Source organism: Rattus norvegicus, chromosome 5 (genome assembly GCF_036323735.1).
Source record: "Rattus norvegicus strain BN/NHsdMcwi chromosome 5, GRCr8, whole genome shotgun sequence".
Taxonomy (NCBI): domain Eukaryota; kingdom Metazoa; phylum Chordata; class Mammalia; order Rodentia; family Muridae; genus Rattus; species Rattus norvegicus.
Window position 1 is genome coordinate 153,202,029 of NC_086023.1, and position 24,220 is coordinate 153,226,248.

Sequence of the window (24,220 nt, forward strand, 5' to 3'; positions counted from 1 at the left end):
CCGGCACAGCGCTGTAGGGTGAGGAAGGAATTAGCCGGGCTTCTTGCCTCTATAACTAGCCCTTTGTTTACCTCACCTTTAACCTGTTCATATTAAAGTCATTATTGCGGGGAAAGGGTAAAGAAGGAATCCTCTTTACTTCAAAATAATGGCCATTACTTTAAAGGGAGATGTCTAGATATTTCTATGTTGTCTATGGAGACATAACTTTATCCAGCTTTTGTTTGTTTTCGTTTAATCGAAACACAGTCTTGAGTAGATCAGGCTAGCCTCAACTCCATATAAAGCTGAGAGAGGCAGTGGTCTTCACTTCAAAATAAGAGTCCTGGAGACACAGCACTCATTAGGTCTTCACTCCAGAATAAGAGTCCTGGAGACCCAACCCAGACTGTTTTTATGAACCTGCAAGGTTTCGGAAGTCAGCCTAGAGAAAAGGCAAAGATGTTTGGCACACCAAATGTGACACAAAACGGGTTTTTTATATCCCTAATAGCATTTCTCAGCCCGCTTTAGTTCTCATTGGCTGAATTCTTCAGGGAGTTAACAGTCTTTCTGTTGTCTAGTACTGATTGTCCCCTTCCCAGATTCCTTCTCTAAATGCTACAGGACACAAACCCCTCCTTTTCTGATATGCGAGCTCAGTCAGGTCGGCAGGCTACCTGCAACTTTTCAACCCTAGAACATACTGGGGATGCCTAAGAAAGCAGACACCAGCTGCCGGGCAGAGGAAACAGGGGCCTAGAGCCCCACCTCCCTCCGTCTCTGATGAGCCCTAAACATACCTCATACTGAAAATGGACCATGATGGTTGATTTCTTACCTATCGAAGGTTGACCTTGAACTCCTGGTCCCCCTACCTCTGTCTTCCCACTGCTGGAATTGCAGATGTGCATCTTAAAAGGCTAACGATTTTAGGGTGTGTCTTTCTGCTTCTCCATTATAGTTAAATAAAAATCCCAGACGCCCCTTATTGTGCTGGGCCTGAACAGAGCAGAGTACAAACAAACAAACAAACAAACAAACAGATCCAGTCATGTTAAATTTTGGTCCCCAGACAGAAACGCGCTGTCTATTGACCTCCTAGGAAATCAAGAGAAATCTGAGCTAGTGACCTGCCTTCCCAAAGGCCAGCTTTTGTTCTTTTTCTATCTCGTATGCATTCTGCAACAATTCCATATAGATATCAATGTATCTGTGTGGCATCCGCCCAATTCACCATTCCCACTCCCTGCCAGCGAAAGGCAGAAAACGAAGTTCACGACCCTTAATCCTTACACACAAAAGGACACACACACACACACACACACACACACACACACACACACACACGTTGTTGTCCTAGCCTTGCCCCGACACTTCCTATAGGAAGAGTTAACTTGGAAAGAGCCAGTTTTCCTTTCCGTGGGAGTTAGAATATTTTGTGTGGTGGAATGAAGTGTCCCCTGTTCCGAGGAGGATAGATAACAAAGCCTGAAGCGAAGTCCTTTCTGGTTCGTGGCGGCACAGCATGCGTTGTGGCTTAGGACAGCCTCCTCCAAGCCTCTACCGCGAAGTAGGCGGGCAGTAACAAGCCTGCCCGGAATTCCAGCAGAAACTCTGGTGAGAAACTCGCAAGACAGGCTGGGTGCCTTCCTCCATCTCCAAAACAGGAGACCTGCCGGTGACCTCGAACTCTACCCTGGGTGCTGATTACTTACTCCTCATCGGAACCCCAGAGCTGGATTTCTTGTCTGATTTACAGAAAATGTTACTGAGAGCCCCGCCCCCACCCACGGCGGCGACGCGAGGCGGCCCTAGGTGAATCCCCGCCGTTGGCACCGCCGGAGGCTCCTCCTCCCTGGGCCGCCGCCCTTGTCACCTGCCGCCCAGGGGCCTGGCAGCGGGCGGCCGGGACCCTCGGGACCGAAATGTGGCGGGCTGGCCGGTGGGCGCCCCTACTCCTGTTCCTGATGCAAAGCGCCCTAGGTAAGCACGTTCCGCGGGGACAGCGAAGATGTGTCACCCGTGGTCTGGAGAGGGGACTTGGTGCTGGGCCTCAAGGACCCTTTGCGTTCGCCGCGGGTTTGCTTGGTCCTTGGACGGCCTTTCCTGGCCGGAAGGAAGTGGGTTTCCTTATTCCAGGCAGGGCCGGGAGACCGAGGCACAGACACCTGGAAGCGGTTGCTGTATTTGTTGACGGAATCCTAGAGTGTATACCTGATTGGCCTTTATAAGTTGGGGACATACAGGAACTGCCCTCCTGCTCCTGGGGACCCAGCTCTGGTTGATCTGGTCGCCGCTATGAGACTCTTTAACGGTGCGTTTTCTCTCTGTGTCTCTCACAGAGAGAAATAAGACAGCAGAGGCACAAAATACCCGAGGCCAGGACCCAAGCACAAAACCTCAGTTTTCCACTGATCAGCTGCCCAGGGAGGAGAACCCATGGGCATACTTTAGATGCAGTCAAAAGGGCTGGAAGGGTTCTTAGACCGAATAAATAATCATAAAAAGCCCATATTATTTCTGGTTGCTTCTTTGTCCTGGGCACTCTGTTTTCGTTAAGGTTTTCATCCCAGTCACCCTAAGAGGCAGATAGTCATCATTTTTAGGTGAAGGAAACTGAGGCTCAGAGCACTTCAGAGGCTGCCTTAGAGGTACCCCAGAGGGGCACACACAGGGCAGAGGAGTAAGGTTGAGCCTTGGGTTTGCCCACGACCAGTGCTGTCCCTGACCTGGGCAACCTCACAGCTCTGTAACAGTATTTTTGAGTTAATGAGGGTCTTGGGGGTAGGGTGGGAGGGTATGTTGCATCCCCAACACAAACTGGTTCAGGAACATAGGTGTGGGTAACACCTGCCCCGGGGGGGTAATCTGTCCTGAGACCTGAATGACATTTTTATACAGTGCTACACCAGTCCCTGGAACCTTTGAAGACTCTGTGAGGTGTCTTTTCCCATGTGGCCAAGCTCGAACTTTGGTCCTGTTCTGCTCATGGATGGCTTAAAACTAAGGGGCTTTTACCCACAGAGTGTGGCCTCTTGCTAGGCAAACTGAGTTTAGCAAAGCCGGGTTTAAAGACAGTGTCTTGGTCATGAACCTTCAGGGTACAGGACAGGCTAGAAATAGACTCCCACAGCTGAGTTGAAAATCCCTGAGGTAAGGAGGCAGTCCTGGTGTGGGCTTGAACTGAGAGACATCATGTAGACCTGGACTTATCTTGCCTGGTACCTAAAATGTATGGGTCTCCATGGTGACTCATGTGACTAAATTCTCCCTGTGACCATGAGCTCCCGTGGGGCAGGAGATGGAACCATTTCCTTCTGTTCTCTGGTACACAAAGGAGCACAGGAAGCGTAGGTTAAAACTGCTTAGGTGTTTGTAATCCTAGTACCCAAGAGGTTGAGACAAGACGATCACGGCACGTTTGAGCTAGCCTAGAACAGAGTGGTCCCTTGTCTCTACTATAGTCAAAAGGGGACTGGCAAGGTGTCTCCGAGGGTAAGCGTTGCTGGCACTCATTTGACAGAATCTACACATCGGAAGGAAAGATTCAATGTCTGCAAATTGACCTTTTACCTCCACATGTACACCATAGCATGTGTCGCACACACAGTAAATAAATGGAAAAGGTGATCAAGCCAGGTGGTGGTGGCACACGCCTTTAATCCAGCACTAGGGAGGCAGTGGCAGGTGGATCTCTGAGTTCAAGGCCCGAACTAAGTTCAAGGCCTGAACTACGCAGATACACAGAGACAAAAAACAAAAAAACAAAACAAAACAAAACAAAAAAGCTTTTAAAAAATAGAATAAGGCTGAGTCCCAGGAGAAACTGGAAGAGGAAGTAAGCTCAGAGGGCAGACCTGAGAATCGGCTTTTGAGTATCTAAGAGGGCCTTGGTTTCCCCATCTGTCTCAGGAAGCTCCTAGAACACTCAGGAAGTGCTCAGCTCAGCCAACCAGAAGTTACAACCCGATACAAAGGGTCTGGTATTACTTTGTTGCCATCATGAGTGGCCCCTCTTAGAGGTAGCAAGGCGGGCTACCTAGAGGAAGTGGCATTTGAGTAGAATCTGAACTCCAGGCAACCTAAGACACCCAGGTTCAAAGACATCTAAACGATGGTACCGGCAGCTTTGCGAGCCTACGGGAGCTGCTGGAGATTTCACACAGGTGGTCAGGCCACCCAGACAAGACATTAGACCCCTGGATGAGAGTATTAACTTTATTCTTAAGACAAGAGAGGGCAGGAAGCCTGGGCATGGAGGTAAATAATTGTATAGCTAGTTATCTGTGAGAATAATAAGATAACAATAACAATAAACAGAGACCAAAGATAGCCAGGGAACATGTCACAGACAGAGAATGCCATCAAAGGAATGTGAGGGAAGCCAAGAGGAGGGACAGATGTTGGGAACACCATGTGGTAAGGCTCAGAGTAAGGAGCAAACCACGATGCTCCCCAAAGAGCCACTGGCCAGCATGTCTGGAAAGGAGGAGAAACAAGCAAGAGGTATGGGCCGTACTGGGAAGGCCTCTTGGAGGTTCCGATAAAAGCTATGAAGTTTTCTTGGAGTATGAAAGATGGAAACCGCAAAAGGGTTAAGCAGGAGGCAGACATGGTGTAATTGTCTCTTTAACCCTTGCCTTTGTGCAGAGGGTGGACGAAGAACTCACAGGGAACCTAGGATTCCAGCAGGAAGGAATGTTAGGGGGTTGGGGATTTAGCTCAGTGGTAGAGCGCTTGCCTAAGAAGCGCAAGGCCCTGGGTTTGGTCCCCAGCTCCGAAAAAAAGAACAAAAAAAAAAAAAAAAAAAGAGTGGCAAGTGTCCTCTCTAAGCCTAGGAATGTTAGTATGTCAATCAGGCCCGGACCTCGGCAGGTGATGCAAGGGAGCTGACCATGGGGCTTTTAATGTGGTTTTCATGGTGAAATAATTCCCTCTTCATTGCTGTGCCAGCATTCCTGTAGAAGCAACCTAAAGGAGGAAAGACCGGTTGGGACAGCGTTCCAGAGGGTCTAGGGCCAGTGCACTGAGGAAGGCCAGATAGAGTGGTTTTATTCTACAGAAGCTGAAGTATGTGGTGAAGGTTGCTTGCCTGGGCCCAAAAGCAGAAAGAATGGATTGGAACAAGGGCTTGGATAGAATGCTCAAAGGCTCACCCCTCTTCTACCAATCAGCTCCGACCTCCTATGGGCTCCGAGGCTTTCAAAATGGCGCTCGGAGCTGCGGACTGATCATTCAAAACACGAGCCTGTGGGAGGCGTTTCCAGTTGAAACCAGGACACACAGGACAACCAGGTGCCCCTTACAGAAGAGATCTGTTTATCCTGGCAAGTCTTCCGTGGCTCTCGTCTGACTGACCGGCATTGGAGTCACCTCTACCCCTGTGCCATGGCATGCACACACACACACGCATACATGTCACACATGCACAGGCACGTACACTAGTGATAAATTCAAAGTTTAAAAACCTAACAAGGAAAACAGAAAGCTTGCTCCAAGAATCTTCTGGAATCCAGGAACAGAATGGGGCCATTCATTGGCTCCTGCCCCATGGCAATCAAGTGGAGCCCACCCTCAGGTGCCAGAGTTCATAGAACTCCGCTCTGGTGGCACTGTGGGCTGGGGACGGGAAGGATCTGCAATGCAGCAACTGGCAGATGCTGTTTCCTCAGTGGTGCCAAGGAAGTGAACACCTGTCATGCTTCTCATTCTTCGGCTGTTTGCACCTTTGCCAAGGTTGGCCAAGAGCTCCAAGCTTTATGACCTCTTTCTCTCCCACAGGAAGGCCCCGTCTAGCCCCACCCAGAAACGTGACACTGCTCTCCCAGAATTTCACTGTTTACCTGACATGGCTCCCAGGGCTAGGTAGCCCCCCGAATGTGACCTACTTTGTGACCTACAAAAGGTACAGGAGGAGCCTTTGTGCTGGTGGGTGGGGATATGGGAGAGTGGATGAGGAATGGAGGGGTTTCCCTGGGCTAGCAGCATTCCATGGAGTCAGCATTCAGAAGGTCTCTGGGTCACTGGAAGGGCTTGTGGCGAGTCCTTGAGGAGGGGCTTTTGATAGGGGCTAGAGGTGGTGGGAGAGAGACTTGATGGAGAGCCACAGGTGACAGGCTTGCTGGAGATTGAGCGAGTCTCTGTGGAAAGCTGGAGTAGGACCCAAATGGAGCCGTGAGGGCCAAGACACCAGGGGACAGAAATACTTGGGGTCTGTATTAGTCACTTTTCTGTTGCTATGGTAAAACACCACAACCAAGAAAACGTATGGAAGAAAGAGTTTGTTTCAGCATATAGGTCCAGAGCCCACAGTAGAGGAAGCATGGCAGCGAGGGCTGGAATAGGAAGCTGTAAGACAACATCTCCAAGAGAACGTGAAGAGAGGCTAGAAACTTTCAAAGCCACCCCAGTGATGTCCTTCCGCCAGCAAGGCAGCACCACCTCCCCAAACATCACCACCAACTAGGGACCAAGTGTGCTAATGCCTGAGCCGATGAGGGGCATTTTCACTCAGCCCCACCAAAAGATTGTTCTAGCCAATGGGTGAGGGTGAAGAGTGGCCAAGGATCTGGTCCTGCTCCTTGTAGAGCCTGGTCATTGAGCTAGACAGAGCTACAGGGTTCTTATGTTCTTGGAAGCCCAGGCCGCCACTACTTTATTAGTCTGAAGGAATCAGAAAAGGAAAGCCCATCTGCCATCTTTTAGTCATGATTGGCTATACCCAACTTAAATCCTTCTTTCTTCTCTCCTTCCGTCCCTCCCTCCCTCTCTACTTCCTTTCTCCCTCCCTCCCTCCCTCCCTCCCTCCCTCCTTCCTTGCTTCCTTCCTTCCTTCCTTCCTTCCTTCCTTCCTTCCTTCCTTCCTTCTTTCCAGTGGTGGGATTCAAACCCAGGAGCCTCATGCATGTTAGGTAAGCTCGGAACCACTGAGCTACACAACCACCCAGAGGAAGGTTTTAAAGACCAGATCCTGTGTTGTAGCTGCTCTGGTCTCTACCAAGCAGTTGCTTTAGGCCTTTGTGTCGAACGGCGATATCGATCTTGGACGAACACACACACACACACACACACACACACACACACACACACACACACACAGGTGTGTAATTGTCCAGATAGAATGACTGATGCATTCATTCAACCTGACACTTCCCACCTACATTTGATTCTTTGGGATTTGTGCTAAATTCCTCCCGTTGATGATGTTTCCTTATGCTACAGTCTTGGTTGTCGCGGCCGTGGGAGAGGATGGATCGCTTTCAAAGGACCTATACTTATTCACCACCCACTCCCTTCATCCTAAAGTCTGCAGGGCAGTCTCCAATACACGTTCGCTTTGCTCTAGAACAGTGGTTCTCAACCTTCCTAATGCTGCAGTCCTTTAATACCATTCTTCATGTTGCCGTGACTCCCAACCATAAAATTATCTCCGTTGCTACTTCATAACTGCAATTTTGCTACTGTTACAAATCGTAATGTAAATATTTGCATCTTAGGCGATCCTGTGAAAAGGTCTTTTGATATGCCCCTCCCCCCAAAAGGGTCGAGACCCACAGGTTGAGAACCACTGCCCTAGACTCTGCCAATTTTGCAGGGCTGGGCTGACGTCTGCCACTGCTTCTGAGCTGACATCTTTGGGTGCTCAAAGTCTCAAGTAAAAAGCTTTATTCTTCAAAATAAAGTCTTTTAATTTCAGAAAAGTTTTCTTAGTAATTTCATAAGGCCCTGTTCCCCAAACAGGAAATGGGGCTTTTTGTACCCATGGCTGGTTTTACTTACCACCTCTCTGGAATCCACCCACATCAAGTGTGCGTTCATTTCAGTCGTGACTGGACTTTAATGTGTTTCTCCATTTTCTCCTCAGTGGACTTTTTGGGCTGTTTCCAGGTTTGAGATGTGTATCAGTTTGCAATGGATGTTACATGTTTTTGTCACGATTCCCTAAAACTCATGTTCTCATAGACAAAAGGCATCCACTGGTGTCTCAATAACCCCAAAGGACTTTCCTTACTCCAGCATTCGCTGAAAGTCCAAAGTTCCATCTTTTATCTGAATCAGGGGTGTGACTAAGACTGTGACTCACGCTGCTGAGAGAGAGTTACTCTCCCTTGGTGGACCTCAGAAACCGGAGGACGTCATGTGCTTTTACACTGAAATGGCAGCACAGGGGGGAGAGAGACATGCCCCATTCCCAGAGGTCAAATCAGGAGAGTGACAGATGCCAGGCAATCCTGGTGAGGCAGCCTCCAGTAAGATATTTTATTTTCCAGACTTTCTTTTTAAAGATTTATGGCTTGAGGTTGATGACAAATGCCGTTAACCCCAGCACTTAGGAGGCACAGGCAGGTAGATCATTGTGAGTTCAAGGCCAGCCTGGTCTACATAGTTCGCTCCATCTAAAAAAAAAAAAAAAAAAAAAAAAAAAAAGCAACCAAAAACCAAACCAAAGACCAAAATCCAAACCAAACCACCACCAACAACAAAAACCAAGCGGTGGCAGCACACACCTTTAATCCCAGCACTCAGGAGGTAGAGACAGTCGGATCTCTGTGAGTTCCAGGCCAGCCTGGTCTACAGAGTGAGTTCATGACAGCCAGGGCTACACAGATAAACCCTGTCAAAACGAAACAAAACACAAAAGCAAAACAACAACAAAAAAAGATCGTGTGTGTGTGTGTGTGTGTGTGTGTGTGTGTGTGTAGGAAGAGGAGGAAGAGGAGGAAGGGGGAGAGGAAGACGAGGAAGAAGAGGAGTAGGAGGAGGAGGAGGGGGAGGAAAGGGGAGAGGAAGAAGAGGAAGAAGAGGAGTAGGAGGGGGAGGAGGAGTAGTAGGAGGAGGAGAAGTAGGAGGAGGAGGATGAGGGGGGAGAGGAAGAGGAGGAAGAAGAGAAGGAGAAGTAGTAGGAGGAAGAGGAGGGGGAGGAGGAGGGAGGAAGGAGTACCCACTTAAGCTACTCAAATTGACCCCCAGTGAACGTGATTGTTGGGGGGAGGGCAGCAATGAGGGGAGGATGGGGAGGGGAACACCCATAAAGAAGGGGAGTGGGAGGGGTTAGGGGGATGTTGGCCCGTAAACCGGGAAAGGGAATAACACTCGAAATGTAAATAAGAAATACTCAAGTTAATTAAAAAAAAAAAGCTACTCAAATTGATTCCGGGGTCTTCAACCTCATCAGAGATCTGAGAATGAATTAAATATTACCTGAATATATAGGCAGCACAAAAACATATAGTTTCCAAAATTTAAACAAATTGTAAAGACAGTTGACTGCCTGGTCAGTCCCCTATATTCTTCATAACATTGTAGCATGTTTCTTCAGCCTTCTGGCCCAGACGCCTTTGACAGATTGTAAGTGAAGCAGGGACTATGAAGGACTAGTGACCCTGTCTCGGCAGAGCTGAGCTGTTGACTATCCCGCCTCTTGTGTCCTTTCCTGAACAGTATGTTTTGTCTGTAGATGAATCAGGGACGTTCTTGCCCAGTAGCTACCTCGTCACAACAGGAGCAACAACAGGTGGAGGTTATGATGCTCAATGTCTTCTTTGAGCTGTGAAGGGGGTACTGTCAGGAGCAGACATATCTCCTAATCAAAAGATCTATTAATATATGAAATGATTTTAAATGTCCTATTCCGTGGCTCTCTGATGCTTTTGAAGACTATCTAGCTATATATAGTATATCTGAACTGTTAAACCCCGACTACTCTTAGCTATCTAATTATCTTAATTATTTATCATAATTAAGTCAGAGTCTAATATGACCGTGAGTTTGCTATCTGGCTCTTACCTTGCGTTACTTAATCCCCCTAAACAGTTTGTGATGGCAGCTATAGAAGGACTGGGTCTGAGTCTTTTATTCTCGAATGAGTTGCATAGGCATAATGCCTATCTAAGAGTCACAATTAATTTTAAATGTATCAACACTCAACGATTTATATCAATGAAAACTTTAAACCTGTATCAATATATAAATTCTGTACCAATGTAAGAAAATATAACCTCAATTCTGCATCAAAATTTAGAGATTTCTACCAATGTAAGATTATAGCTATAAAATGTTTTGTGTAAGAGTGAACTTAGTAATCCATCCCATATATCTAATTTCTTATACTAGTACTCTATCCCCCTTTCCCTTTTCAACTTCCTTCCCTTTACCTAAGAAAGAAAGGATAGAGAAGAGGAAAGGACAGAAATCCCCACGTCTAAGCTCTCTATTTAGTTTCCTCCCTCTCCAAAATTATAACCATCCCCAGATTATCCCTTAAAATGACTATCTATAATTTATAAAATAAGCATAAACATAAACCATAAATTTATAAGACACCCAAAACTAAAGAATAGGGGTGATGACTCTCCATGGCTTCTTCCTGCTAAATAGGGATAATGTGTATGTGTGTGTGTGTGTTTACATATATATATGTATATGTATATGTATATACATATATACATATATATAAACTTTTTAAGGGGTAAGAAGGGTTAGAAAAGTTGGACAAGTTGGTTAGACTTAAGAAAGCTAGCTTTAGCATTTGTTATCTAGTGTTTGCATTCTTAGAAAGTTCAGGGCTTGATTGAAGTTCTGACTGGATCCGTCTGAAAGGCTGGATGAACCAAGGTCATTGGGAACCAGTAGCTGATCCTGGAGCTGTTCTGGAAGCAAGTCTCTGGAAACGGCTGCAGGGAGAAGGGAGCTGGGCGAGCGGGTCATGTCAGCATCCCCAAGGACGGATCTTGTCAGAGCTGCGTCTTGGTGTTTCGTTCTGCAACATATGAATCCTGTCACCAAATTTTTTAGTATCATAGAGATATTTGTATGAATTGCACAAGGTGCATAGATCACTTAAAGATACATTTTTCACTCCTTGTTTGAGCAGGTGTCTTTTTTATGAGTTCATTTGGTCAATGACCGATTGTAATAAATCTTCATGCATGCGGTGTGATATGATGAATCTTAAGGATTCCGTGACCAACAAGATCTCTTGGCTGATTTTAGCTGAAGTTTTGACTGGTTTACGTCTGAGCCAGTTTCAGGGCTGGTCCCCTGTGGTGGGATCAGCATAGCATGTCACCTGGTCTTCTTGAGTTTTTCTTTCCTGCCTGTAATCAAGACCCTTAGTGGGTCTTCCCCTATCGTATCTCATCCACATTACTCTGGAAGGGATCCAAAGCCTTTTCTTCTTGCCTGTTACCACAAATACAGAGCCTCTCTCCCAAATTAGCATGTCCTGGGTTCGGCAACCCCAAATCGCCAAAAATATAGATTGATTCAACTTGAAAGCCTCCTCTTTCTTTAGACCTGGTTTATTTTGACCTCTCGCACGGGTGATTTGCAATATCACCTACATTTTGATGATTAGCACAACTGAAAACAATTAAAGTACTCTTTTTTTTTATTTATTCATTTTATATATGATGAGTACACTGTAGCTGTCTTCAGACACACCAGAAGAGGGCATCAGATCTCTTTACAGATGGTTGTGAGCCACCATGTGGTTGCTGGGATTTGAACTCAGGACCTCTGGAAGAGCAGTCGGTGCTCTTAACCACTGAGCCATCTCTCCAGCCCAATTAAAGTACTCTTAAACAATTATTATTACCCATTGAGACTGAGTTCCTTCCCTGTCTCCTGCCTTCCCCTCCCCCCTCCCTTTTTTTTGAGGTTAAAGGCCTACATTAATTTTATCTGTTGACACAGGGCTCCTTCCTTAAGATTAAAGGAGTGCGCTATTGCCTCCCAACTGGCCGTTTTGGTTTTTGTTTTAGAGATAGAGTCTTACTGTTTTAGCCTTGGCTGGCCTGAGACTTTCTCTGTAGACCAGGTTGGCCTCCAAGTCACAGAGGTCATCAGCCCGCGTGTGCGCTGCAATTAAAGTCATGTAGCCGGTACCCAGCCTCTACTTCCAAATTTACATGAGTTCTAGGGATCGCATGTAGGTGGCTAGGGTTGTATGATAAGTACCTTTACCTGTGGAACCAACTTGACAACTCCAAGGATGACCTCTTAAAACCACAGGTTAAATCACATCAGTGGACCTCAGCCTGTTCCTGATGCTCTAACAGAGTGCCTTAGCCTGGGTGATTGAGAGGTGGTAACTATTTATTTCTCATATTTCTGGGGGCTAGGGAGAAAGACTCCTAAGATTATGCCTTCTCACTGTGTCCCCACATGGCAGAGAGGCCAACCTATGACCTCACGTGAGAAAGAGACTGAGCATCCGAGCAGTTCTCTGAAGCCATATTTACAAAGCCCTCCTTACGAACTATGTTGTCCTCATGACTTAATTACCAGGAAGTTGGGTTTCGGTGCCAACATTTGTTTGGAGGAACACATGCTTTCAAACCGTAGTGGTTTCCATCAAGTGTCCAGTGACTTCCCATCACACTTTGGATAAATTCACATCCTAGCCAAGACCTGACACAACACCACTTCCCAGTCCCCCTCATCCCCTATCCACTTGGTCCTCCTCCTCCCTTACTTACTGGGTTTTGGCTCTCTGGCATTCTTGCATTTCTCTGGATATGACCAACTCCTTCCCATCTGTCCCAGTGTGCTTTCTTTCCATTGCTGTGATAAACATCATGACCAAAAGCAACTTGAGAAGGAAAGGATATTTTTGGTTTATGTATCCCAATTACAGTTGGTCATTAAGGGAAGTTGGGACAGGAAATCAAAGCAGGACAGAAACCTGGAAGCAGGAACTGAAGCTGAGACCATGGAGGGGTGCTGCTTACTGGATCACACTTCATTGCTTGCTCAGCCTGTTTTCTTATACAACCCAGGGCCACTTGCTGAGGAGTGGCGCCGCCCACAGTGGGCTTTTCTCTCCCATATCAATCATTGGTCAAGAAAATGCCCTTCTCTATGGACCAATCTGACGAAGGCATTTTCTCCATTGAAGTTCCCTCTTCCTAGGTGATCCTGGCTTGTACAAAGTAGACAAAAACTACCCAGCATGCCATCCCAGACCTTCATTCTCTTGCTCTCCCACTCCATCTCCATCACCCAGTTTCCTCTTCTTCATTACTGGGGAGTTCCATTTCTCTGGCCTTTTTTGAGCCTCCCTTTAGAAGCAGTGACTCCATTTTTTTTATCATTTTATCACTGCATCTACTAGCTGCTGAGTTTGTCTTGTTGGGTGTGATGACTGTCCCTTGTTCCCTCCCATCAGCTATGAGTAACTTGAGGAGGCAAGAACTCATTTGTCAGGAGGCTGGGACAGATGCCTGGATATAGATCACTTCTTTGACCTCCGTGTTCTGTAGGTGTTGCAGTCCAATGAAGCCCTATAGGTTCCCCTCTGATATCCCGTTCAGTACCCAGCATGGCCTCTAGCATACAACAGGCGGTCTACCGATGCCTGAGGAAATCAACAGAAAATATCCACTTAGATAAGTGACAGTGGTTCCATGAAAGCCTTGTGAGGAGAACTGCAGATAGGAAACTGGGTTTGAGGGGAAGTACCCCACGGAAGGACCCAGAGATAGAGAGGGGAGAGGCAGGATTCCCCTCCACACTTGTCTGCCAATGGCTGCGTGGCTGAGCAGATGGACCAGTGGCATCTGGCTGAAGGGGAGGGTATATATTTGGGAGGTCCTCTAACCATGACACATTCTCTCTGTCTCCCCACCTCAGCTATAACAATCATTGGCGAAGAGTAGAGCATTGTGCGGGCATCAGTACTCTGGTGTGTCCCATGATGTGCCTGAAGAAACAGGACCTGTACATCAAGTTCAAAGGTCGAGTACAGGCAGCTTCTGCCCATGTGAAGTCCCCATGGGTGGAGTCCAGGTACCTGGAATACATTTTTGATGGTAAGGAGTACTTGTTACTCTTGCAGAAGACAAACCTTTGTTCCCGGTACCCATGACAGGCGGTTGACTATTACTCCAGTTCTAGGGGATTTGACACCTTCTTCTGGCCTCCTTTGCTACTGGCACTATATATATACACACACACACACACATATATATATATATATACACACGCATATATATACATACATACATACACAAAATAAAATAAATATTGAAAGTAGGTCCTTTTTTATAAAGAGGCTGAGTGAGAACATTGGACAGCAAAACAACCATGTGTGTGTTAATATGTGCGAATATGTGTTCGTGTGTGTGCACATGCATGCCTGTGTGCTTGCAGGGGTCATTCCTCAGGCACGTCCCACTTTTTTTTCCCAGATAGGATCTCTCACTGACCTGGAACTTGCCAAATAGGTCAGACTGGCTTTTCCAGACGAGAGATCCAGGGAGTCCAACTGCCCCTCCGCCTGGGTCTCACCATAGACGTCCAGGGCAGAATGGATTTATGAGCTCAGTCAGAGTGCCAGGCTGAGGACCCTGATCCCTCATTTCTTATCAGCTAGGAGCCTCTCCAAGCTGCTGAGAATATCTGTTTCTCCTCATGACCCTACCACCCTTCCTCAAACCGGAAGTGACACAAATGGGTCCTGGTCACATCTAGCATCTCATCACCCTGTCCTCTGCTCTCAAAGGCTCTGGCCCATCCACATGTCCAAGGGTAAACACACCATTTTATGGCTCTAAACCTTAACCAAAAATTCTTTATCCATTCAACCATGACAACAGCAGGCTGGCCCCATCCAGGGACAGGGACAGAAGCCTACCGTGGGCTTTCTTCTCAGCCCCAAACTCACAGCTTTTGCAAGCACAGAATTAATTAAAGGACCCCATGTCAAGGTCCCCCAAAGTTGCCTGTTATTGCAACATCAACTCAAGTTCCAAAATCTCCCTGGCAGTATCTGAAACAGAGTGTCAGGTAGCTTTGGTGTAGTACACTCAGTCTGGCTTCTGGGCACAGTTCCTCTCCACCTATGAGCTGGTGAGGCTGAGGGAAGCCATCTCTGTTCCCTGTATAAGATGCAGGAGTGGAAAGTAACACTAAGAGAAGACCAGGGCTTTGGTCCAAAGCGGCTGTAAATCCAGCCGAGCAAACAAATGCCACTCACGCTGACTTTCTGGGACAGTTCTCCTTGACTCCCAGCAAAGACCTTTGAGATCCCGCTTCTAGGAGTTCCCACTTCCAAGGCAGGCTTCCTTCTCCACCATGGGCCACAAGCATCTGCCGCCAAGGAGTTTTGCCAGCCTCTCCCTGGTCAGCAGGAATGAAGTCGACAGCTCTCTTTGATTTCACACACAAAAGATCAGATGTCAATGTTTCTGTAGATCTATGAGCCCTCAAGAGTGATGGCTCTCCTGTCACTGCTTGGAGAGCCACCCCTGGGGGACACCTGGTGTTATATCTACGTACATTGTGCTGGGTGGCTTTCCCTGGGCATCTTTGACTAACCCATCTCCCCACCCCCATCTTTCATCTCTCTGGGACAGCAAGAGACAGAACGAAGTTTTGAGAGGTTACCGTTTGGTATTCACAGTCCCTTATGACCACCCTTCCCTACCTACACTTGACAAAATCAGAAGAACCCAGACTCCCATCCAACATCCACCCACTACTAACAATATATCCTGGCAATAGACTAGGCCTCTAGTAGTTCTCAACCGGTGAACCATGACCCCCTCTATGGGGTCACATATCAGATATCCTATATATCAGATATTTATATTACTATTCATAACAGTAGCAAAAAAATTTTTTACATGGGTCACCACAGCATGAGGAACTGTATTAAAGGGTCACAGCATTAGGAAGGCTGAGAATCACTGGTCTAGGGTCTTGTTTTATTTTTAAAAAATGGAGTTGGTGAAGGCTTGAGAGAGAGCTCAGAAGTCAAATGCTTCAGTGAGCCCCAGGCTCAGTGAGAGACCCTGACTCAAGACATATGGCTGAGTTCAACGGAAGATGACAAGCATACTCTGACCTCTCACCTTTGACCTCTGCACAGGGACTCACAGGCATGCTCACCCACACATACACATGCACACACTTAGTCGGACTGTGATGCTTCCCTCCCGGGGTTAGTGAAAGGCAGATAAAAGGGCTATGAGGACCTCCAGCACAGACGATATTTAAAAAATGCTAATGGGATGCTCTCTGAACCGGACAGAGGCAGAAGAATAGGGACTGGGCCCCCAGGGCAGTCTGACTGGTTTGATTCTGTTTCTGGCAGTGGAGCTAGCCCCACCCACCCTGGTGCTCTCCCAGAAGGAGAAGATCCTAAATGTCAACGCTACCTACCAGCTGCCACCCTGCATGCCTCGGTCACTGGAACTGAAGTACCAGGTGGAGTTCTGGAAGGAGGACCTGAGAAGCAAGGTAGGAACGCCTGTGCGGTCCCGTGCTGGGTCTCCTCCCCGCTTCAGACACTGCCTCCTGGACTTCCCTCCCAGAGGCCTTCCACAGTTTTTGACTCCAGTCAGCCCTTAATGGTGTGCAACACCCACAGCCCCACAACATCCCATGCAGCCAGAGAGGAAGCATCAGGCTTTGCCCTTCAAGGAACAGGCCTGGACTGCAACATTGTTTTCAACCTCATTTTGAAAATTATGAGCCTTACCTCCCTGGGCAAGACACAAGCTGGAGGATGTGCGCATAGTGTGCCAGTGAATATACGTGTGTGTGTGTGTGTGTGTGTGTGTATGTGTGTATATGTGTGTATGTGTGTGTGTATATGTATATGTGTGTATATGTATGTGTGTATGTGTATGTATGTGTATGTGTGTATATGTATATGTGTGTATATGTATGTGTGTAGTGTATGTATGTGTGTATGTGTATGTATGTGTGTGTATGTGTGTATGTGTGTGTATATGTGTGTGTGTATATGTATGTGTATGTGTATGTATGTATATGTATGTGTGTATGTGTGTGTATGTGTGTGTGTATATGTGTGTGTAATATGTATGTGTGTAGTGTATGTATGTGTGTGTATGTGTATGTATGTGTGTGTATGTGTGTGTATGTGTATGTATGTGTATGTATGTGTGTGTATGTGTGTGTGTATATGTGTGTGTGTAATATGTATGTGTGTATATGTGTGTATATATGTATATGTGTGTGTATATGTGTATGTGTGTGTGTATAATATGTATGTGTGTAGTGTATGTATGTGTGTGTATGTGTATGTATGTGTATGTATGTGTGTGTATGTGTATGTATGTGTGTGTATGTGTGTGTATGTGTGTGTATGTGTGTGTGTATGTGTGTGTAATATGTATGTGTGTATGTGTATGTATGTATATGTATGTGTGTATGTGTGTGTATGTGTGTGTGTATATGTGTGTGTATATGTATGTGTGTAGTGTATGTATGTGTGTGTATGTGTATGTATGTGTGTGTATGTGTGTGTATATGTGTGTATGTGTGTGTGTAATATGTATGTGTGTATATGTGTGTATATATGTATATGTGTGTGTATATGTGTATGTGTGTGTGTATACTATGTATGTGTGTATATGTGTGTGTCTGTGTGTCTGTGTGTGTCTTTATATGGCAGCTGCAAGGTTCCTTTATCAGATGCTTCCACTTCTTCTTTTGACGGAGTCTCACCAGGTAGTCCTGGCTGGCCCAGAACTTGTTACGTAGACCAGGTTGGCCTCAAACTTGAAAGAGATCTGTGCTAGGATTGATGCTCCACCTTACTCTCTTAGTGAACCAGGCGCTCTAGATCAAGCCAGTCTAGCTGTCCAGCAAGCCCAGAGATTATGATCCTACCCCTACCTCCTTAGCAACGAGATGACAGGTACGCCCATCTTTTTTTATGTGGGTGCCAGGGATCAAATTCAGGTCCTCATGCTTGCACAGAAAGCACTTCACTGAGAAAAAGAAAGAAAGAAAGAAAGAAAGAAAGAAAGAAAGAAAGAAAGAAAGAAAGGAAAGAAAGGAAGTAAGAAAGAAGCACTTCACTGACCCTCTCCCCGGCTCATCCTCCCCCACACTTCCAGTAAAAGTTTGACTGGAATATTTTGGACTGCAGGAAGTTGAGTCACCAGATTCATTACGGAAAGCCCTGAAAACCCAAATGAGCTCCAAGCAAAGAAAAAGCACCCAGAGATGTCCATGAACATCTCTCTGCACACCCAGCTTCGCCCGCGTCAGGCATCCAGCAGGAACAGGCCTGAATACTCATGCATGGCAGATTAAAGCATCGTCAGTGTGTTTACCACTGTGACTCCAGGGTCTGAGGCTGTAACTCAAAAGTAGCCACTGGTGGACGATCTGGACGAAAGCACGTCTTGCGGGGTTCTTCCCGTTATGAAATCAGGCCGTGGGGTAGAATTGGCCTAGCAGTAGCTGTTACTCATTTACATTCTCAACTCTAACCCTAGGGATGGGAACGCAAAGTGCTTTCTGCCTTCCAGAATCTCTCGAATATTAAAACATCACACTGCGCCCCATCAACACAATTTGTTCAAGTCTGGGACTCATTATGTAGTCCAGGTTAGCCCGGGCTCAATCTCCGTGCCTCAGCCTCCTGAACGAATGTTGGGATTACAGGCATATGCTATCATCCTCGGACTAAATACACATAATCTTTGTAAGTCAGTCACAAGTCAATTCCCTGACTAGCACTGTCCAGCAGAAACAAGGGCCAGGTATGCCGTTTCGTTTCTTTCAAATTACATATATTTATTTTGATGTGTGACTGTGGAAGCTGTGACATACATGCCCGCCTCTGGAGGTCAGAGGACAACTTTGTGAAATTGGTTCTCTCCTCCACTTCCTGGTCTTAGGGGTTGACTTAGGTCATCCGGCTTGGCGTCATGACTTCACTAAGTCATCTCTCTGGGGACTAATCCACCCCCAAGTCATTTTAAATGTTCCCCATTATGTTCAGGCTGGCTGTTGGCGGGGAGGAGAGGTCAAGTTGAGATAGGATTTCCTAAAGCCCAGGCTGGCCTCGAACTTGTTATGTAGCCAAGAATGACCTTGAACCCCTCATCCTCCTGCCTCCACCTCCTAAGTGTTGCTATTATAGGCATGTAACACATAGCTCGACTTTAGTATTTTGTCTGGAACTAGAGATCCTTCTGCCTTTTATCCCATAGCACGCTGTCGTGTCAACCCCGGAAATAATACAACCTCTGAGCTGTTTTGCCTTCTCTTCCTCCATCTTTGGAAACTGACAAGCATTTGTACTCGGGACATAGCTCCATTCGCACTAGCCATCTACCCCTGCCTTGTACTGCACTGGCTAGCCGGGGCAGCGCTGAGCCTTAAGTGATTGAATGACCCTCATTCCCAGTGGACTGGGAGGCCAGAGGGCTAGAAACCTGTAGAAACCCCTCTGAAGTGGGGATCCCCCCCCGCCCCGAGGTCTTGATGAGCTTCACTGGAGTGACCCAAAGTACTACTTTTGAACTCCAAACGGTCTGCACAAGGAGATTCAGCTGAGAAGAAATCAGGTTGTAGCAAATGCCCTTAGAGCTTGCACTATAATGTAAAAGAAATGAAAGCTGCGTGGTCCCTACCCTACCTCTCCCGGCCAACCCGCCGTGGGTATCTATTAGCTCTGCGCATGCTCAGCCATCAGCTCTGCGCATGCTCACTGCCTCTTACTTCTCCAAACAGACCCTGTTTCCAGACACTCCATATGGCCAGCCAGTGAAGATTCCTCTCCAGCAAGATGCTCGTGGACGCCACTGCTTCAGCGCCAGAACCGTCTATACCTTAACCCACACGAAGTACAGCCTGTTCTCTGAGCCCAGCTGCATCTTCCTAGCGGCCCCAGGTGGGTGCAAAGTAGCACTAGGGTGAGGACTGACCCCCGCCACCCAGGGACATCAGAAGTTTCATAATCGAATGGTTGAAAGGATAAACTGAGAGACAGGTTTACAGATGGAAATCCCAGCCCTACCACTGTATGTTTTGGGGTAGTTTACATAACCTCTTTGCGGCTTGGCTTCCGCTAGAATGGTCTTATTCTCCTAAGAGTGAACAGGACGGTCACCGGAAGCTCTTGGTACACTGAGGGACCGGGCCATTGTTCCGTCTGCAGTTTCTGTGTTCTCTCCTCCCTAGGGGCCAACAGGGCTGTCCTGGCGGTGCCCTTACTCTTGCTTCTACTGATAGCAGCGGCTGCAGCGGGTACGGCATGGAAGAAAATGGATGGGAACCCCTGGTTTCAGTGGGTGAAGATGCCCCAGGCACTGGTATGGCATATCCGGAAAGCATGACGTGGTATATAGAAGTGAGGTGTTGAATAGCAGGAAGTAGGGCTGAGTTTCCAGTGCTTCAGACAGAATAACGAACTGGCCCAGACTGTAGCATCATCGGCCATCTTGCCTTGGTGTCTCGATCCCCACCTCTGGGGGTGGATGCCTTTAGCCAAGTCCAACAGGCAAAGCTGCCTCCCAAGGAGAAGTACCTAAGTCCCCTTCCGTGGAATCACTTCACCTTCTGCTAAGGCTTTGTCAGGTGGAAAGAGGAACACAGGGCCCTGAGTCCCAGCAGAGAGGACCAGAGCGTGTGGGCTGGGAGGTGGTACAGACAGGAGCATCATTTAAGGCTGCAAATGCTTGGTTTACAGCTTGATCAAAGCGGAGCGTCTCCAGGCTAAATCCTCTTTCAGAGCCATGAGCTAGCTGGGGGAGGGGAGAGGCCTAGAGAAGTCAGAGAGAGGCTGGACTACAGGGGGCTGTCCCTGGACCATAGCACCACAGCAGGGAGTAGTTTCAAAGGCTGTACAGCCCCTACCTCCCAGCCCCCACCCCTACCCCTGCTGCGCTTGGCCCTGGTGTTTCCTGGAAACTCCTCCCAAAGAAGCAACTTCCACTTCAACCCATGTGGACTATTATTGCTAGGGGGTACCCCAGATTTTCAACCAGTCATGCTTCGAGAAGCCGGACTCACCTTTCTCTCCCCTCTCTGTCTTACATCAGGACTTTTCTGAAAACAGACACCCAGTGGCGACCTTTCAGCCCAGTGGACCTGAGTTCTCAGGTGACTTGATCCTCTGTCCCCAGAAGGAACTGACCATAAGGACCAGACCAGTCCCTCGGGTCAGAGGCCCAGCCACACTGCAGGCAGGATCAGAAAAAGACAGTACTGAGGATGAAGACGAGGACACAGACGACGACGGTGACAGCATCCAGCCCTACCTGGAACGGCCCCTCTTCGTGAGGGAGAAGCTCCAGGTTACGGAGCACTCAGAGGCAGATGAATCTGGGGTGGATTCAGTTGGGAGCGAAGGCTCGTCTGCATGGGACTCTTCAGGTGGGAGCTGGTCCAGCACAGGGGTCTCCTCAGGGGACTCCTCTTATAAAGATGAAGCTGGATCTTCCAGCTGTTTGGACCAGAAGAAGCCAGACCAGGAGCCTCATGGGGATGGGCACCAGGGGCCTCTCCCATGCCTGGAATTTTCTGAGGACTTGGGCACTGTGGAAGAGCTTCTGAAAGATGACCTCTCCGGTTGGAGAATATGGGGTACCTTATCCCCAAAGAGAGATCTGGCTCCTGTGGAGCCCCCAGTTTCTCTTCAGACACTGACTTTCTGCTGGGACAGCAATCCAGAGGAAGAGGAAGAGGAAGAGGAGGAGGAGGAGGAAGAGGAAGAGGAAGAGGAAGAAGACTGGGAATCAGACCTTAAGGACAGCAACACCAGCTGTTGGGATGCTTCAAGCCCGCAGAGGACAGACGTCAGGGGTGGGATGCTGGGAGATTACATGGTCAGGTGAGATGGCCCCGGTGGTCCATCCATGGACCAGAGGCACCTCCAAGAGCTGTGTCCCTTTGAATGGTAGCCAAGGTCCTGGCCCTTCTTTATGGATCTTTATGGCACCTTGTCATTTTGTAAGATGCCACCTGCTGTAGGTGACCTGTGAGCAGGATGGAGCTGTGGTCAGAGACTAGTTGAATTCCAGTCTGCCCACTGTCCCTGGGATGACAGGTCTAATGGAAAAATCACCCTCGGACAAAATGAAGCAGGTGAAGCCGGGTGGCTGTGGACACCAAGGACTGACACGCCCTAGTCCATAAGTCACACACAGCATTGCACAAAACAGGCCTTGGTCCAAATCACTGCTCTGCCGTTTCTGGCAGTCACTGAGCAAGAGACTCTTAACCTCTGCGCCTCAGTTTCCCCTTCTGCAGCTGTCACATGGATATGGTGAGGGTTCGAGGAGTTTTCAGGTAATGGGTGACAGGGGGCCACCAATGTCATGTGTACTGACTACGCACTAAAACTCATCAGTCCAGACTCCTGAGAGACCCCAGGCACCTCTCACCAGCAACCCCTAAGCCAGGAGTAACAAAATACCTACCCTCCAACCTGTCCACCCTCTAGGTCACCCCATTTCTTCCTTGTCACCTTCTAGTCAGGAGCTCCCTGAAACTACAGCCTGACCAACTTTGCTTCTTTCTCAAACATAGTTCACCTTCCAGGGTCGACATTGGTCAGGGCAGAAATTGCACTCCTGGCCCGGTGTCCTTTTCGAATGCCATTGTAACAGGGTTTAAGTTTTTTGGGTGTTTGATTGTTTGTTTGTTTATTTGTTTTTATCTGTTTTGGTCATGATGAGGTCCTAGTATCTGAGAAGCTAGTGTCTTTTAGAAATAGACGACTGTCCTTTTGGGGGTGCGCGCGCGATATGTGTCCTTGGTCTGCAGGTGTCACTCAGAACCAATGTGTTTGTGGCTGAGGACCTCAACAGTCCATGATGCAGAAGAGAGCTCACAACCGCTTTACTCACGGAGCTGTGCGGCTCTGAGGCTGGTACAAAGCCACAACCTTACAGAACTCGTGTGAGGGTACCCCATAAGGCAGAAGTTTTCAACCTTCCTAACACTGCCAGCCATAAACAGTTCTTCATGGTATGGTGACCCCCCCCAGTCATAAAATTATTTCATTAATACTTCATACCTGGAGTTTTGCTACTGTTATGAATCACAATGTAAATATCTGTGTTTTCCAGTGGTCTTAGGTGACCACTGTGAAAAGATCATTGGACCCCTAAAGGGGTCATGACCTACATGGAGGTTGAGAAACACCATCTTAAGGGCATCTGATTCGAGGGTTCTCTAGCTCATTCTCAAAGGCCTTTGGGGCTCCAGGATCTTCCCCCTTCAGTGGGAGTGGCCTCACTGAGTTAATACACAGACAATGGCTTTGCACAGATGGTGTCTTGAGTGGGGTTCACAGGTAACAAAACCCTAAAGCACTGTCCTCAATACATACCTGTATCATTTCAAACAAACCTTTAAGTCACCTGGCAAGGCAGCCCTAGTGACTTAATATGTGTGTCCCCAAGAGTTCCCACAGTCATCAAACTGACAGGAGGTCTTTGTGACACACACACACACACACACCTACCTCCTACCTCACTGGGGTTTCCCTGCAATGATGCTTGACCACATCCCTGAGCCCAGAAGCAGACCAAATGCACATGCTTGAGGACGGTCATAGCACTGGAGCAGCTCCAGGAAATGTCCCAGCCCAGCCAGTGGCCTTTCTGAGACCCAGCTGAGCTGCGCCACAGAGGCTTTGTCAGAAATCCTTCCAACTGTGACAGCCTTGGCCTCGCCTTCCAAGCTTACTCTCCGATAGTTCACCTTACTGTTTACAATGTTTCCCAAAGTTTACTTTCTGATCGAGCCTTCTTGTCATTCTAAATCCCAGCTCCTTTCAGCCATTAGGTCATTGACAAAAGACTGTGGGAAGCCCATGGAAAGGGCAGGAGGAACAACCCAGAAGTTCCTAGTGTGTGCTCAGCACTTAACTTATATGTAAGCAGCCCTGGGCGACAGTCTCTGGGCACCTCAAGGATAACAAGGTCAAAGTGACTGACTGGATTTGCAGTGGTGGGCAGCATCAGTACACTGAGGCCATACATCTTTCTTACTTGTTTATATTACCTTTCTTGCATATTTGTATTTTTGTTGAATTTTGCACTGTATTTTATACCCTATTTAAACAATAATATCAGCTGGCATATAATACCCAAAACCTTAAATAAAGAGATCTATTTTTAGAGAAAACTAATGTCCACTCATTTGTTTGGAATACAGGGATCTAAAATTGTGCCCCCAAAAGGAGACACGGAGAAAGGGGTCTGGGGCACACAGTTTCCAGAGGACACCATAAGGAAGTAGGACGATCAGGGCAGGGAGAAGGAGGCCAGCCATTCAACATAACAATCAGGTCCCTGATCCTGGAGATGGGGCCTCCACATCCCTGGGGAGTCTTCTGATGTCCGTGTCTGGCCCGTCAGATTTGGTGCTCTGCAAGGACAGGAGCTGGGGTGACTCATGCTATGTGAACGTTGCCTTTGGTTTGGTTTTGAACCTGGGGTCTTACCTGCGCTATGTAAGTTCT

General features: G+C 47.7%; 1 protein-coding gene across 2 annotated transcripts; it reads left to right on the forward strand.

The window, feature by feature from the left end:
* The first annotated feature begins 1,568 nt into the window (after positions 1 to 1,568).
* On the forward strand, positions 1,569 to 23,883 carry Ifnlr1 (interferon, lambda receptor 1). Of its 2 annotated transcripts, NM_001191868.2 has the most exons (7): positions 1,569 to 1,965; positions 5,764 to 5,887; positions 13,615 to 13,793; positions 16,079 to 16,224; positions 19,480 to 19,639; positions 19,930 to 20,060; positions 20,790 to 23,883. In NM_001191868.2, the coding sequence occupies exons 1-7, from the start codon at positions 1,908 to 1,910 to the stop codon at positions 21,582 to 21,584; spliced, it is 1,593 nt and encodes a 530-aa protein (NP_001178797.1). In that variant the 5' UTR covers positions 1,569 to 1,907; the 3' UTR covers positions 21,585 to 23,883. The 2 variants fall into 2 exon arrangements, with proteins under 2 accessions (NP_001178797.1, XP_063144139.1); XM_063288069.1 differs by lacking the exons at positions 1,569 to 1,965; positions 5,764 to 5,887 and having other exon boundaries at positions 13,631 to 13,770.
* Positions 23,884 to 24,220: the final 337 nt, after the last annotated feature.

Bases quoted from the DNA above. Each gene is read 5' to 3' on its own strand.
- Ifnlr1 (NM_001191868.2), top strand. From the start codon at position 1,908: ATGTGGCGGGCTGGCCGGTGGGCGCCCCTACTCCTGTTCCTGATGCAA. The intron at 13,794-16,078 runs GTAAGGAGTACT...TGTTTCTGGCAG, and splicing joins CCTGGAATACATTTTTGATG to TGGAGCTAGCCCCACCCACC. The intron at 16,225-19,479 runs GTAGGAACGCCT...TTCTCCAAACAG, and splicing joins AGGAGGACCTGAGAAGCAAG to ACCCTGTTTCCAGACACTCC.